We start from the raw sequence: 14,782 nt of genomic DNA, 5'->3' as shown, positions 1-14,782 counted from the left end.
TGAAGGGACCACACACACCACCTTTGGTAAATTGATCTTTCCATTTCCACTCAACTCTCCTGGCCAACAATAGGAGAAGCCCTCCCTTAGTTATCTCTGGGTCACTGGCTCTGTGTGCCTGTTACAAATTACAACCAACATCAACATTGTGGATTGACAGGACTGAATGCACTCACTTTGAATCAGAAATGTTAACCTCTCCCTCTCCCCCAAAACTCCTCTTTCAGCAGATTCAGAAGTAAGCTGAAAGTGTTGGAGTTTGTAGAACTAGCAGTAGCTAGGGAATGTGCCATGATTCCTGTCAACGGTAACAAGAGAACAACACATTTGGGGAGTAAAGAGTTTGGGAACGACACACAACACACTAACTAACTGAACGACTACGGAGGCTCATGGCGGGGCTTTCAGGGCTGTTTTGATTGGCTATGAACAAACAGTTGGCTCAAGATAGGTTGGACATAACGCTAGTTCACCTTTCAACACCCCACGAGCTGGGCAGGGGAGTTTGATGGAGTGAGTCTGCGGTCTCTCTGCGCACTACAAGGACCCCCAGCGTAAACAAACAGGCCTCGAGTTTCAACCAGAGGGGACTGTTTCCTGCTTCAGCCAGCCCTGCTAGCCAGCCCCCCAAAGCCCCTCTTACCAGAGCTCTGCTCCACTCTGCTTTCCAAAATGCCAACCCCCTTCCACTGCTCAATTACCCAGAGGAATGGAGGGATTTGAGGGAAGAGAGAGAGGGAGTGGGAGAGGGGGATGGGGAGAGAGAGGGAGTGGGAGAGCGGGGTGGGGAGAGAGTGGGACGGGGAGAGAGAGGGAGTGGGAGAGGGGGACAGGGAGAGAGAGGGAGTGGGAGAGGGGGATGGGGAGAGGGAGGGAGAGAGAGAGAGGGAGGGAGAGAGAGAGAGGGAGAAAAGGTGAGAGAGAGGGGGAGGGAGGGAGAGAGGGAGAGAGAGAGGGGCAGAGAGAAAGAGTGAGAACATAGCTACATTGCTGTGGCATCTAGATTGTGGGAGACCCCCTCCATCCGACTTTCACAATAGGAGCTTTATGCGGCCCAGTCTTTGGTTGTCTTAATAGGCTTTCAACAGAGGGAGTAAAGCACAACATAATAACTTCATTAACTGCAGAGTTGGCCATTTATGCAAACATACAGATGGGGGGCCAATATACCTTAGGCTAGGGGTGTGTGTTTGGGCTAGGGGTGTGTGTTTGGGCTGCCATACTCAAGATTAACTGTTAACCCTTTCGAGTTTGGAGGTGAACTGATGTCCGATAACAAAATCCACATAGATAGGTGATGAAACGTGTGCGAACTCGAGTGAAATTAATTTCAGAAATATGCTATTCATAGCATACAACGTTACTGGTTGCCTTGACTTGAGAACAACATTTGTGGGACTTTTTAAAGAGAAGAGTAAAATGATCAGAGAAGTCTTCCGGAGACCCCTGATGTCAGGTCTCCTCATCTGGACCTCATTTCCATCGATGGCAACTAGAAGCTGCTTGTGTTGTGAGTGCTTCTCTGGTCGCTGATGATGTGTCAGTGAAAAGCAATATGTGGGCCAGGTCTAGTATTGACAGTAGACTAGTTTCCCAACATGGTTCTATCAACGTCAGGGTTACTGGTCAAAACTGGATTTAAGACCCTGTTTTGTTAATCGACAGAAAGTAGTCTTTTGAAGAGTTAACTTCATAGCAGCGCTGACTTCAACGGCAAACAGAACCATGCAAATACAATCCTGAGGTAACTGTGATCAGATCTTACAACGACGATCACTTCCACAGCACAAGTTAAGAACAAAATTATTTTAAATTCAGTATAAATAATGTTGCAGTTATCCAAACACCAGTAAAACCTTATAATGCTCAAATGTAGTTATTTATCACCTGGAGTTACTTTATTTGTCAATAACATGAGCATGTCCATGAATACATGTATAGTGGTCGACAACTGGCAAGGCCAATAAATAACGAGCAACCCCACCTCATAAACAAGGCATTCTGGGATTTGGGTTTCCACTTTCCAGCCCCCGTGCTCCTTGTCCACATTGACCCTGATTTATGGCTCATAGAGTGTTGATACTTGCACACTATACTCCTCTTTACCTTTTTGGGAGGGGGGGGGGGGCCCTACTCTCATGTTCTATACTCTTTACCTTTAGGGGGGCCCTACTCCAGTGTTCTATACTCCTCTTCACCTTTAGGGGGGCCCTACTTCAGTGTTCTATACTCCTCTTTACCTTTAGGGGGGCCCTACTCCAGTGTTCTATACTCCTCTTTACCTTTAGGGGGGCCCTACTCCAGTGTTCAATACTCCTCTTTACCTCTAGGGTGGCCCTACTCCAGTGTTCTATACTCCTCTTTACCTTTAGGGGGGGGCAAAATGTTTTGCGATGGTGAACCTGAAACAATAATTTCTTATTGGTCAATTTCAGTCAGTCCCTCCCTGTTTCAGTCTAGTTTCTTCCATTTGGAGCCTCATGAACACAGTAGAAAACGAAAGGAAAAGCAGCAGCACTAATGGCTCAGATGCAATTATTTATTGAACCAAAGTTTGGACAGCTAAGCTGTCTTCATCAGGGTTTCATCTGAATACAAAGATGATGAATGCATGGCAGATGTACTCATACCCCTATCAGATCTCTCTTTCAGGCACACACTGCTTCCCTATTTGATCAGAATGATTGGTTAGGAGTGAACTCCACAAACAATAGTGCACAGCACAAACCAAACTAGACGTAAAGTAAAATTCATATCATCTACTACTGTATTCCAACATTATATTAACCAACAATAAAACCCCATCCCAAAACAAACAATGAAGGAATGAAATAAGTGTATTTTGTGTTAAACTATGTCACTTTTTCTATCAATGGACTGAATGCTAAATCAATAGCCCCCAATGCTAATGTTGGCCTATCATTCCGTGGTAATAAGTCTGGAGCATGGAAGCTGGTTGACAGTAGCGTCTCACCTGAGAAGAGTCTTGGCGTGACGTCGGGGGAGTGGGGGGCCACAGTTTCAGTGTACGACAGTGTTGAATCTGATAGTTCTGCAAAGGACAGAACATGACAGGGGAGTGAAATCCAGAGCTCCATGGAAACCATTGTAACCATAGACTTTAAGTTAACTATTGTCCAGAGAGCGTTGTGTTGTGGTCCTACTATAACGCCATGTTCCTCAAAGAGAGGTGTGAGGAGAATACAAAACGAATTTGAAGCAGGAGAAAGCATGTGAATGCAGGAATAATGTACTGGCACATGACTAACTTTGAGGTAAAAGACCCGACATTCCAGCTCCGGTAACACTTCATTTTCCAGCACAGAAAATAAGGGGTATAACTTTGATTTTTTTTTTAACCTTTATTTAACTAGGCATGTCAGTTAAGAACAAATTCTTATTTACATTGACGGCCTACCCCGGCCAAAGCTGTGAAAATTGTGCGCCGCCCTATGAGACTCCCAATCATGGCCAGATGTGACACAGCCTGGAATCAAACGAGGGACTGTAGTGACATCTCTTGCACTGAGATGCAGCGCATTAGACCTCTGTACCAGTCAGGAGACAATGGTATATCTTTTTATTTAACTAGGCAAGTCAGTTAAGAACAAACACCAGCCAAACCCGGACCACGCTGGGCCAATTGTGCACTGCCCTATGGGACTCCCAATCACGGCCAGATGTGAAACAGCCTGGAATCAAACCAGGGACTGTAGTGACACCTCTTGCACTGAGATGCAGCGCCTTAGACCACTGCACCACTTGGGCACCCATGGTATATATTTTAATTTAACCTTTATTTAACTAGGCAAGTCAGTTAAGAACAAATTCTTATTTACAATGACGGCCTACACCGGCCAAACCCGGACGACGCTGGGCCAAGTGTGCGCCGCCCTATGGGACTCCCGATCCCGGCCGGTTGCGATACAGCCTGGATGAAGTGGGTTCAAGATGTAATTACTTTGAGTTTTTCACAACTATATAAATGTTATATTAATAAATATATAATTACTTGAAAAAGACAAAACAAAAGTGTGCCGGGAAGTAAAATGCTACCAAAACTCCATTCCAGTGAAACGCCTTGTGAACTTAGCAGATATCTCTGTCGCTCACTGTTGCTGAGGGGAAGCATGGCTGTTACTGCCTGACTTACCCAGTGGCTTGTGTTCATCTGAGGGAGATAGTCGTGAGTAGGGGGGTGGTGGGGATTCTGAAATACAAAATATGCGTGTTAGATGCTTGGTACTGCGTAGAAGTACATAGTTAGGTATCAGAGCATAATCTGTTACTATATGAAATAATAAGTAACATGGATTACTGGGAAAACACAGACAACAATCTGCATATGTCTGTAAAAAAGAAGCTGTTGATGGTTGAATGGGCAGATCAACATACAATTCTTCAGACAGAATATAGAATAAAAGACGAGACATTCACAACCCTGTTGAATAAGCACTTCCAAAGGTTCATACCTAAAAACAGAATTACATTACATATAAAATATGTTTTCAGGTCCTAATTAAACAGCTATAAATAAAGAACACAAAAGAAAAGTAGGCTACATGTTGTCAACGGGCATTTTCCATACATAAAACCAAGAAAGCTAATGGTGAACTGTCGAAATAGTTGTCTGGGACAAAGAAACAGGCCATGGGAACGGAGTGGATATAATGGCTGCGGGTTCTTTAAGAGTGGAGGCAGTAATTGCTGGAGTACTCAGTCAGTGAGATACCCAGCTAGTCAGTCTGGCGCCAGCAGTATGCAAACTGTATATTATCACCACTCCTTCACCTAAATAGCAAGAGGGGGACCTCCTAGGGAAGGAAAAAGAGCCTTTCAAAGCGCTACTTCAGAGCGATCTTCAAATGGATAATGTAAAAGCTAAACAAATGAATATAATCGATATCATGAACTAAAACATTGAAATAGAGGAATGTGTTGTTGAGTACTTAGCAGAGAAAATATTTGATGCAAATACATTATAACGCAAGCTCTCCCTTTCCCTCTAGCTCTGTGTGAGTGTGTGTACAGTGTTGTTTTTGAGGGATAGTATGCTAGCTACACTTCCAACAGTTGGAATTCAGTTGCTGTAATCATACAATTCGCTAGAAAATGTTAACTCCCGCGCATTGGCTTAGCAACCAAATATTTACAACAATGCGCATCAACAAAACGTCAAGAGTCCAAGTATGTCTCGCTTAATCGCAGAGAAGTATAACCCTACGTGATTATTCATTGGCTTTGTGACTGTGAACGCGTTTTAATTTCACCTCACATACGGTGGACACCTTTAGCGCTGCCTGGCCTTCTAACGAGTCCCATCTTTCACCATCCACCAGACTTCAGGTAGAATGTGGGCCTACCTTTTGGGCATCGCTATTTCAGCATTGGCACGCAGTGCTTGGTTATCACGTTTGAAAAGCATCTATAAGTGTAGCCTCACTATGCTCACTTGTGCGTAAACCTATCTAAAAAATAGACCCTTTCAATTTATACAGATTTGATTTGTGTAGAATGGGGTAAAAGTGTATGATTGTAACCAATATCAGTTGTCCTACCTGGCCCACACAAGAGACTGTAGTGATAGGGGTTACAGCACACCGTTTCGCTGCTGTCCAATGCCCGGAAGCTTTGACAGTGGCACAGCGCTTTGAGTTGAGTCGAGTGGTGCAGGTCAGTCCATCGGTAGAGTTTACAGAGCAGAAATGGGGGAGATGTCGAGTGGCCACCTAAACGCAGCTCCGTCTGGGGTACCAGAACACAGTCACTGGGCATCCCTCCTTTATGCTCCAACACCTCCAACAAGGCATCCAGCGGTTTCTCCTTGAGTCTTTTCAAAAGAGCATAGGTAACGTTCTTGAGTTCTTGCTCGGCCACCGAGACAGTATTCCCCTCCCGTCCCGTGAGGATACCTCCATCGCGGGGACTAGAGTTTCGAATACCCCGGGTCAAGACGGGGCTCCGAGGTCCAGGGTCCCTGTCTCGAAACAAACAGCAAGTAACCGTTCTACTGTCATTCTCGTGTTCTGGCTGAGAGCCTCGGTGATGAGGGACGGGGACACACATGGCATCCCTCTGACCATGGTCCGAATTGTCCCCCGGCGCCGACTCTGCGCTGTCCGTGAGGTCTGTGTTGCACACTTCGTCGAAAGTTCCCAGAGATGGCGAGGCACGGGTCACCGACCCGAGCTCCGTTTTGGGTATTTTTTCTGGGTTACTGCCACACGAATCGTCCCGAAACTCCTCGCTTCGTTTGCTTCTCCCATCTCCCACGTCTCTGTCTGGGACTAAACGGCTTCTCCAGAGTCGCCGTATAAGACCTGAGCGTTTCGACCTGAACATACGACAATTTAGACAGTTTTGGATGTGTCGTATTGTTCCCGTCCAGGTCTGTGAGGATTCCACATTGATTTATGGTCTCCGCACAACATTAATGTTTTGTAAACGGCGCGCACTACATGCGCAGCCGGGGGTCGTAGATTTATGACTAACTCGCAGCATTAGAATGTAATTTACGGTTGTATGTTGCATCAAACAAAGTCAAATGTAACGAGATTGCACAGCTAAACAGAATGCGACATACATGCATTTACTGGTCTGTTATATCCTACAACCATATCGTCTACCAACTCCATGAAAACGTGTGTCTTTACAGAGGCTACACAATTCCCCAAGACTATCTTCCGAGCAGCAATTCATAGGCTATACCATAATTATTCCTCCAATAACTAGGCTATAGCTACAACATGAAACGACAGCAAAATAGTTAGTTTTTTTCTTGGACTTTGAGCACCCTTGGTTAAATCCTTTGCTTTAGAATCCTTCTGACGGCACATCGATGGAGTTGCTTCACCACGAAATAATCCCAAATAATCCTTGCCGCATTCAGATTCCACTGTTATTTTCCACCGTAGTGTAGAATAATCCGTTTGCAACCCCGAAAGAAAAAGTTTAGATTGAGTTTTTATGCTGCTCAAACATACGGATGCAGATGTAGCTACTCCGATTCAAGACTCAGGAGTGGTTGAAAGGAAAACTTGAATGACTTTGCTGCCAGTCTCACTCTCTGCTATTCTTTTCGGATACACTCGCCCGTGCACACGGGGGCCCCAGGAAAGCTCTGGAGCCATTGGTTGATTCCCATCATGTGCCAGTCTAGACACTTTGGCGGCTGTGAGCCGCACTGATTGTTGCGCAAACATGGTTTCAAGTTTCTTAACTCTTAAAGGCGCAACATCCACCTTTCTTCTCTCAAACTTTCAACTCTTCCCACGAACTTTATATCACACTGAACATGTTTACTAACCTACCGAAACATCAATGCACACATTTATCTCAGGGAAATACTTAATACTTAATGACAGAAAAACGCTCATTCAGTAAAATTCTGTATGGAATCAGAATTATTTCTGATTTTCATTCTATAAGAGCACAATCTGCACAGAGTGATTTTCTCTTGAATTTGTGTGATTGAGAAGCCAGCAGATACTGGCACTGTGTGCCCTGTAGGTCGATATTTTACTTCCTGTTTTGTCATGATGACATTATTTATTACACATGCAAAATGCCATTATTGATTTGTAAGTTATAAACACAAATATATGTATAATCATCATAATAATCAACAAGGACCGTATAACTACGCAACTATTTTTATGTTATTATTATTACTATCATTATCATCATTGTTATAATTAGGCTATTGTCATAATTACTATTGCTATGATTCAACTATTTCACTTTTCATTCATTAAAGGGTTAATGACTTTTCAAGTGTAGTTAAGAAGGCATAGCTTCCCATTATATATTGATATAGCTCAGAGTGGCACTTATGAAGTCATAGCCCCGCCCCATTCAGGAATACCCAACCTCTGATTGGTTCTTACATACTTCCAGGTCTTAAAAGGGTTCAACCTGGAACCAAATAGGGTTCTTCAAAGGGTTCTCCTATGGGGACAGCCAAATAACCATTTTAGGTTCTAGATAGCACCTTTTTTTATACGAGTGTAGTTTATGAAACATTCTAAGAGCACGAAACGTCCTAATTTCAAATTTTGTACCATTCAACTCCTTAACTTTTTCGAGGAGGACAGTAGATGGTAACTAGTTCACACATCCTAAAAGTCATTGTGTCACGTTCGTCATAGTAATCGGACCAAGGCGCAGCGTGCATAGAGTCCCACATCTTTTAATAAACAGAAACTCACCAAACAAAACAACAAAAGCACAAACGAAACGTACCGCTACTGGTGTGCACACAGGCAACTATCTGTAGACAAGATCCCACGAAACACAAAGGGGAAATGGCTGCCTAAATATGATCCCCAATCAGAGACAACGATAAAAAGCTGTCTGATTGGAAACCATACCAGGCCAACATAAACCATTAAACTCCTAGATGACCCACCCTAGTCACTATCACGCCCCAACCAACAGAGAATAAACAGCTCTCTATGGTCAGGGCGTGACACATTGGCAAGACTCGTGGGGCCAATTGCAACCATGGAAAGCCACCAGGTTATGGCCAGCTGATTTCTCATTAAACCATCAATACACGCTAAAATCACATGCACAGCTAAACTCACTGGCAACCAACATAGAGAGCAATAGTAATGGTGACTGTGTGTAGGCACTAACTCCGCCAATACTTGTTGGCCAAAGCCTATGGGGAAATGATCATTTTTGGGGGGGGGGGGTAAACACCAAACATAAGGTCTATGGTAAACACAGGTTTAGGAGATCTGTCACAATTCCGATGGTGAAATGAAGGAGTCAGGTGCAGAGAGCAGGGTAATTCTGAGCAAGTGGAAATGTATTATTTCAACCAGAAATAATCTATGAGACGGCTACGCCACACAACAAAGGGCGCGTCAAAAAATACTGTCCAACATAAATTAGGACAGAATCCACTATACAAAAACACCACCACAACAAACAGAATAACAAGCCCGCACAAAAGTCGGCGGGCCAACTGGGTTTAAATAGCACCCTAACCTAAATACAAAACAGGTGATACCAATTAGACAAACCTAAATGAAAACAGAAAAGGGGATCGGTGGCAGCTAGTAGGCCGGAGACAACGACCGCAGAGCGCCGCCAGAACGGGAAGAGGCACCATCCTCGGCGGGATTCGTAACAAGATCTTATACCAGGGATATTCAACTAGATCCACCTGCTGACCGATTCTTTCTTGAGCGGATGGGCAGGGGGCTGGAACTTAATTACAAATAATTTGTAGACTGCAAATTGACTGCAAGAAGCCCAAACAGATATAATATTTGACTAAAACACAATAATTTCAAACTTTGCTTACATTTGTATACAATTACATACAGTTTACAGTATATCTTTATTATGTGTGGGAAGACTTTGGAACAGATTTCCAAAAATAAAATCCCCTGGAGCTGATTTGCTTGTGTTTAAAAATATAAACATATATTTTTTTGCTCAGGTAACTTGGGGGCCAAATAAAATCACCCACGGGCCAAATTCGGCCACCAGTTGGGGAGCCCTTTTTACACGTTTTGTTTTATAAGTATAATACTATTTAGGGGCTCCCGAGTGGTACAGCAGTCTAAGAAACTGCCTCTCAGTGCTAGAGGTGTCACTACAGACCCTGGTTCGATTCCAGGCTGTATCACAACTGGCCGTGATTGGGATGTCCCATAGGGAGGCGCACAATTGGCCCAGTGTCGTTAGGGTTTGGCAGAAAGCCATTGTTTGAATTTGTTCTTAACTGACTTGCCTAAGTAAGTAAAGGCCAAATAAGAACTCCTAATCCTGTCTTAACCTCAGATCTTATTTTCACCTTTATCCCAAAACCTCATTCTTTCCTCATTCATTTCCCCCACAGGAATGGCTGAACCAACCAGAGGTAAGTCATTTCTGACACAGGAATGGCTGAACCAACCAGAGGTAAGTCATTTCTGACACAGGAATGGCTGAACCAACCAGAGGTAAGTCATTTCTGACACAGGAATGGCTGAACCAACCAGAGGTAAGTCATATCCCCCACAGGAATGGCTGAACCAACCAGAGGTAAGTCATTTCTGACACAGGAATGGCTGAACCAACCAGAGGTAAGTCATATCCGGTTTTTAGAAATACAAACTGGCGATCTCTATTTGCCAGCGATTTTGCCGCGCCCTAACGTCGATGACGAGGTTATCTTTTAGTCTTGATTGCAACCAACATTTTTCAAGACTGTTTCGCCCTCTGATTGGTATTCTCATTGGAACAACTTAGTCCTACTTTAGGAACAGAGTAAGAGCAATTGATCGATTTGATAATCATTCCATACTACTGAAATCAAGTATTTCCTCATTTACCAGGGCAAATCTACTGTGGTAATTTACCCCACACCTTGTGTGAATTAAAAACTAGTTGTTGATGGTTTAGTCTACTCTTCTTATTTCATTCATTTCCAATTTATACCTAATCCATGAAATACAATTGTCTTTAAAAGAACATTGACTGATATGGTCATCCATTATTGAGATCAGTGGTCAAATATCCCTGGACAGTCCATATTTGAAATGTGTAAGTCAATCGTGATTGAGTTATATAATCTATTGGCAACTTGTTTAATCAAATGAAAATGTAGCCTCTAAAGTTATTTAGAATGGCATATATTATATTATTTTGCCATTTAAGGTGAAACATTTGAATGAAATGTAGGCCTACTACTTCCATATTCCTGTATTCAAATAAGTATTTTTACATTCATCAGCCTTACGGTTTCCAATGCTACTGATATGTCGATGGGACGAGGGGGTAAAGAGTCTAGACCGGCTGTCTGGTATGATAATCACTTGACAGTAACAATGAGAGATGAACTGATCTGATGCTTTATCCAAGTGGGTTATTCGTTGCGATCAAGCTTAGTTTAGCCCGCAGGTGAATTTAATCTCCCGTCAGCAGCTTTATAGGAAATCCAGCGGTTACCTGCAGCAGAGCGTTAAATTCTGCCTGTTCGTTGCAATCAAGCCATGCAGTTTTGGGCAGCCATGCCATCAAAAGGTGATACAGTTAAGGTCCTGTGAAAGTCCACTCACTGACTCAGGATCAACTCAGTGTTGGACCTAAAGCTATGTTCTTAATCAAGCCCTGATCAAAAGTCAGTTGTTAACCTGACCATTTGTCAACCAGAGTCGTGTATAAGCAGCGGGAACAAACGGGATAATACTTATCCAAACGCCAAACAAAAAGGAGCGTTCATATTGTAGAAGTACAAATAGAATCTGTAAAAAATATTGTCCTGCTACAGTAATTGTTTCCTGCACAGTATTCCTACTGAACACCTCCCCAGTTCTTCTGAACTGCTTGTGACTGAAATAAGAATAGATAAACATGTGTGTACGCAGGTTACACAGTACACAGAGTTCTGCCTTCTTCCTCTCTTTGCGGCCCCATCTCAACCAAGGGGTGGGGAGGACTGAAAGGCACGTTAAAGTCTTTCTGTAGGGGTCCGGTTTCGGCCAAAGGATCAGAGAGTTGGGGGTAGTGGAGGCGGAGGTGGAAAGGGGTTGAGGGGTATGGGGAAGGGAAGGGGTGTGTGCAAGGCACCTGTTCAAAATGTGTTCCCCAGTGTAACTCAATCAAATGCTGGACAGGGAAAAGATACCTGTTGTTAGAGAGTTCTGCATACTTGCATGTGTTTGAAAACGCCATTGAGACAGGAAAGACAAGGAAGATTTATCATAGGTCTAATGTAAACCCGGTCTATAGCATGTCATGCAATTATCCATTTGGAATTGTGGCGAAATAGGACAAACAATAGGTTTCCACACAATGAGACTTTTTAGGAGACCAGGCAGGTTGTCACACTGGTCATAACTAAACATCTGGAGGGTTCTGGGAGCAAATTTGACAAGGAAATGTGCCCGTGTCATCCGAGATGACCCATGTTGTTAATGAATAGATAAATGGAAAACCTGTCATGTGCATCCTGGATAAGTAGCCGTTAGCCAAGTGGTTAGATTAGAATGACTGTTATTAGAGTGTATCCTGGACTAGTAGCCGTTAGCCAAGTGGTTAGATTAGAATGACTGTTATTAGAGTGTATCCTGGACTAGTAGCCGTTAGCCAAGTGGTTAGATTAGAATGACTGTTATTAGAGTGTATCCTGGACTAGTAGCCGTTAGCCAAGTGGTTAGATTAGAATGACTGTTATTATAGTGTATCCTGGACTAGTAGCCGTTAGCCAAGTGGTTAGATTAGAATGACTGTTATTAGAGTGTATTCTGGACTAGTAGCCGTTAGCCAAGTGGTTAGATTAGAATGACTGTTATTAGAGTGTATCCTGGACTAGTAGCCGTTAGCCAAGTGGTTAGATTAGAATGACTGTTATTAGAGTGTATCCTGGACTAGTAGCCGTTAGCCAAGTGGTTAGATTAGAATGACTGTTATTAGAGTGTATCCTGGACTAGTAGCCGTTAGCCAAGTGGTTAGATTAGAATGACTGTTATTAGAGTGTATTCTGGACTAGTAGCCGTTAGCCAAGTGGTTAGATTAGAAGGACTGTTATTAGAGTGTATCCTGGACTAGTAGCCGTTAGCCAAGTGGTTAGATTAGAATGACTGTTATTAGAGTGTATCCTGGACTAGTAGCCGTTAGCCAAGTGTTTAGATTAGAATGACTGTTATTATAGTGTATTCTGGACTAGTAGCCGTTAGCCAAGGGGTTAGATTAGAATGACTGTTATTAGAGTGTATCCTGGACTAGTAGCCGTTAGCCAAGTGGTTAGATTAGAATGAGTGCATCAGAACCTTTCAAGGTGGAAGATTAAAATCCGCTCCGGCTACAGAAGCAAATTCCCACAAGGCAACTTGTGCCACTCTCCTGTATTGCCTAGCAGATACAGTGCGTTAGGAAAGTATTCAGACCCCTTGACTTTTTCCACATTTTGTTACGTTACAGCCTTATACTAAAATGTATTAAATCGTTGTTTTTTTTACCTAATCAATCTACAGACAATACCCCATAATGACAAAGCAAAAACATGTTTTTATAAAAAATAAAGACTGAAATATCACATTTACAAAAGTATTCAGACCCTTTACTCAGCACATTGTTGAAGCATCTTTGGCAGCGATTACAGCCTCGAGTCTTCTTGGGTATGACGCTACAAGCTTGGCAGACCTGTATTTGGGGAGTTTCTCCCATTCTTCTCTGCAGATCCTCTCAATCTCTGTCAGGTTGGATGGGGAGCATTGCTGCACAGCTTATTTTCAGGTCTCTCCAGAGATGTTTGATCGGGTTCAAGTCCAGGCTCTGGCTAGGTCACTCATGGATATTCAGAGACTTGTCCCGAAGCCACTCCTGCATTGTCTTGGCTGTGTGCTTAGGGTCTTTGTCCTGTTGGAATTTGAACCTTCGCCCCCAGTCTGAGGTCCTGAGCGTTCTGGAGCAGGTTTTCATCAAGGATCTCTTTGTACTTTGCTCCGTTCATCTTTGCCTAGATCCTGCCTAGTTTCCCAGTCCCCCCAGCCGAAAAACATCCCCACAGCATGATGCTGTCACCACCATGCTTCACCTTAGGGATGGTACCAGGTTTCCTCAAGACATGACGCTTGGCATTCAGGCCAAAGAGTTCAATCTTGGTTTCATCAGACCAGAGAATCTTGTTTCTCATGGTCTGAGAGCCCTTTAGGTGGCTTTTGGCAAACTCCAAGGGGGCTGTAATGTGCCTTTTACTGAGGAGTGGCTTCTGTCTGGCCACTCTACCATAAAGGTCTGATTGGTGGAGTGCTGCAGAGATGGTTGTCCTTCTGGAAGGTTCTTCCATCTCCACAGGGGAACTCTGGAGCTCTGTCAGAGTGACCTTTAGGTTGTTGGTCACCTCCCTGACCAGGACCTTCTCCCCCAATTGCTCAGTTTGGCCGGGCGGTCAGCTCTAGGAAGAGTCTTGGCGGTTCCAAACTTCTTCTATCGAAGAAGGGTCTCCCGAGTGGCGCAGCAGTATAAGCCACTGCATTTCAGTGCTAGAGGCGTCACTACAGACCCTGGTTCGATCCTGGGCTGTATCACAACCGGCCGTGATTGGGAGTCCCAATGGGCTTCGTCCGGGTTAGGGTTCGGCTGGGGTAGGCTGTCATTGTAAATAAGAATTGGTTCTTAACTGTCTTGCCTAGTTAAATACAATGAATGATGGAGGCCACTGTGTTCTTGGGGACCTTCAATGCTGCACACATTTTTTGGTACCCTTCCCCAGATCTGTACCTCGACACAATCCTGTCTCGGAGCTCTACGGACAATTCCTTCAACCTCATGGCTTGGTTTTTGCTCTGACATGGGCTGTCAAGTGTAGGACCTTATTTAGACAGGTGTGTGCCTTTCCAAATTATGTCCAATCAATTGAATATACCACAGGTGGACTCCAATCAATTTGTAGAAACATCTCAAGGATGATCAATGGAAACAGGATGCACCTGAGCTCAATTTCGAGTCTCATAGCAAAGAGTCTGAATACTTATGTAAATAAAGTATTTCAGATTTTTTTATATATATTTTTTTTGCAATCTGTTCTGAAAACCTGTTTTTGCATTGTCATTTTGGGGTATTGTGTGTAGATTGCTGACGATTTTTTTTATTGAATCCATTTTAAAATAAGGGTGTAACGTAACAAAATGCTGAAAAAGTCAAGGAGCTGAATACTTTCTGAATGCGCTGTATATCCTTAACCGAACCGCTTGATCCCCAACCATGACCTAAATTACCTCAACGCAAAAGGCATCTAAATCTTATTTTCTGAGAAGCTGACCCAATCAGACATTGAGGCAGC

At 43.5% G+C, this 14,782-nt stretch overlaps 1 protein-coding gene across 1 annotated transcript; it reads right to left on the bottom strand.

Annotated features, from left to right (window-relative positions):
• Positions 1-2,974: 2,974 nt before the first annotated feature.
• LOC129834191 (mothers against decapentaplegic homolog 6-like) lies at positions 2,975-7,155 on the bottom strand (the record flags this gene model as incomplete). Its single annotated transcript, XM_055898930.1, is given in 3 exon segments — positions 2,975-3,052; positions 4,154-4,210; positions 5,559-7,155. Coding segments are annotated over 3 exon segments (919 nt in total), but the record flags the coding sequence as incomplete, so codon positions are not given.
• Between the last annotated feature and the right edge of the window lie 7,627 nt (positions 7,156-14,782).

The sequence above is a fragment of the Salvelinus fontinalis genome, chromosome 35 (genome assembly GCF_029448725.1).
Source record: "Salvelinus fontinalis isolate EN_2023a chromosome 35, ASM2944872v1, whole genome shotgun sequence".
Taxonomy (NCBI): domain Eukaryota; kingdom Metazoa; phylum Chordata; class Actinopteri; order Salmoniformes; family Salmonidae; genus Salvelinus; species Salvelinus fontinalis.
Note: the sequence above shows the minus strand (reverse complement) of the source record. Positions and strands in the feature narration are given on the sequence as shown.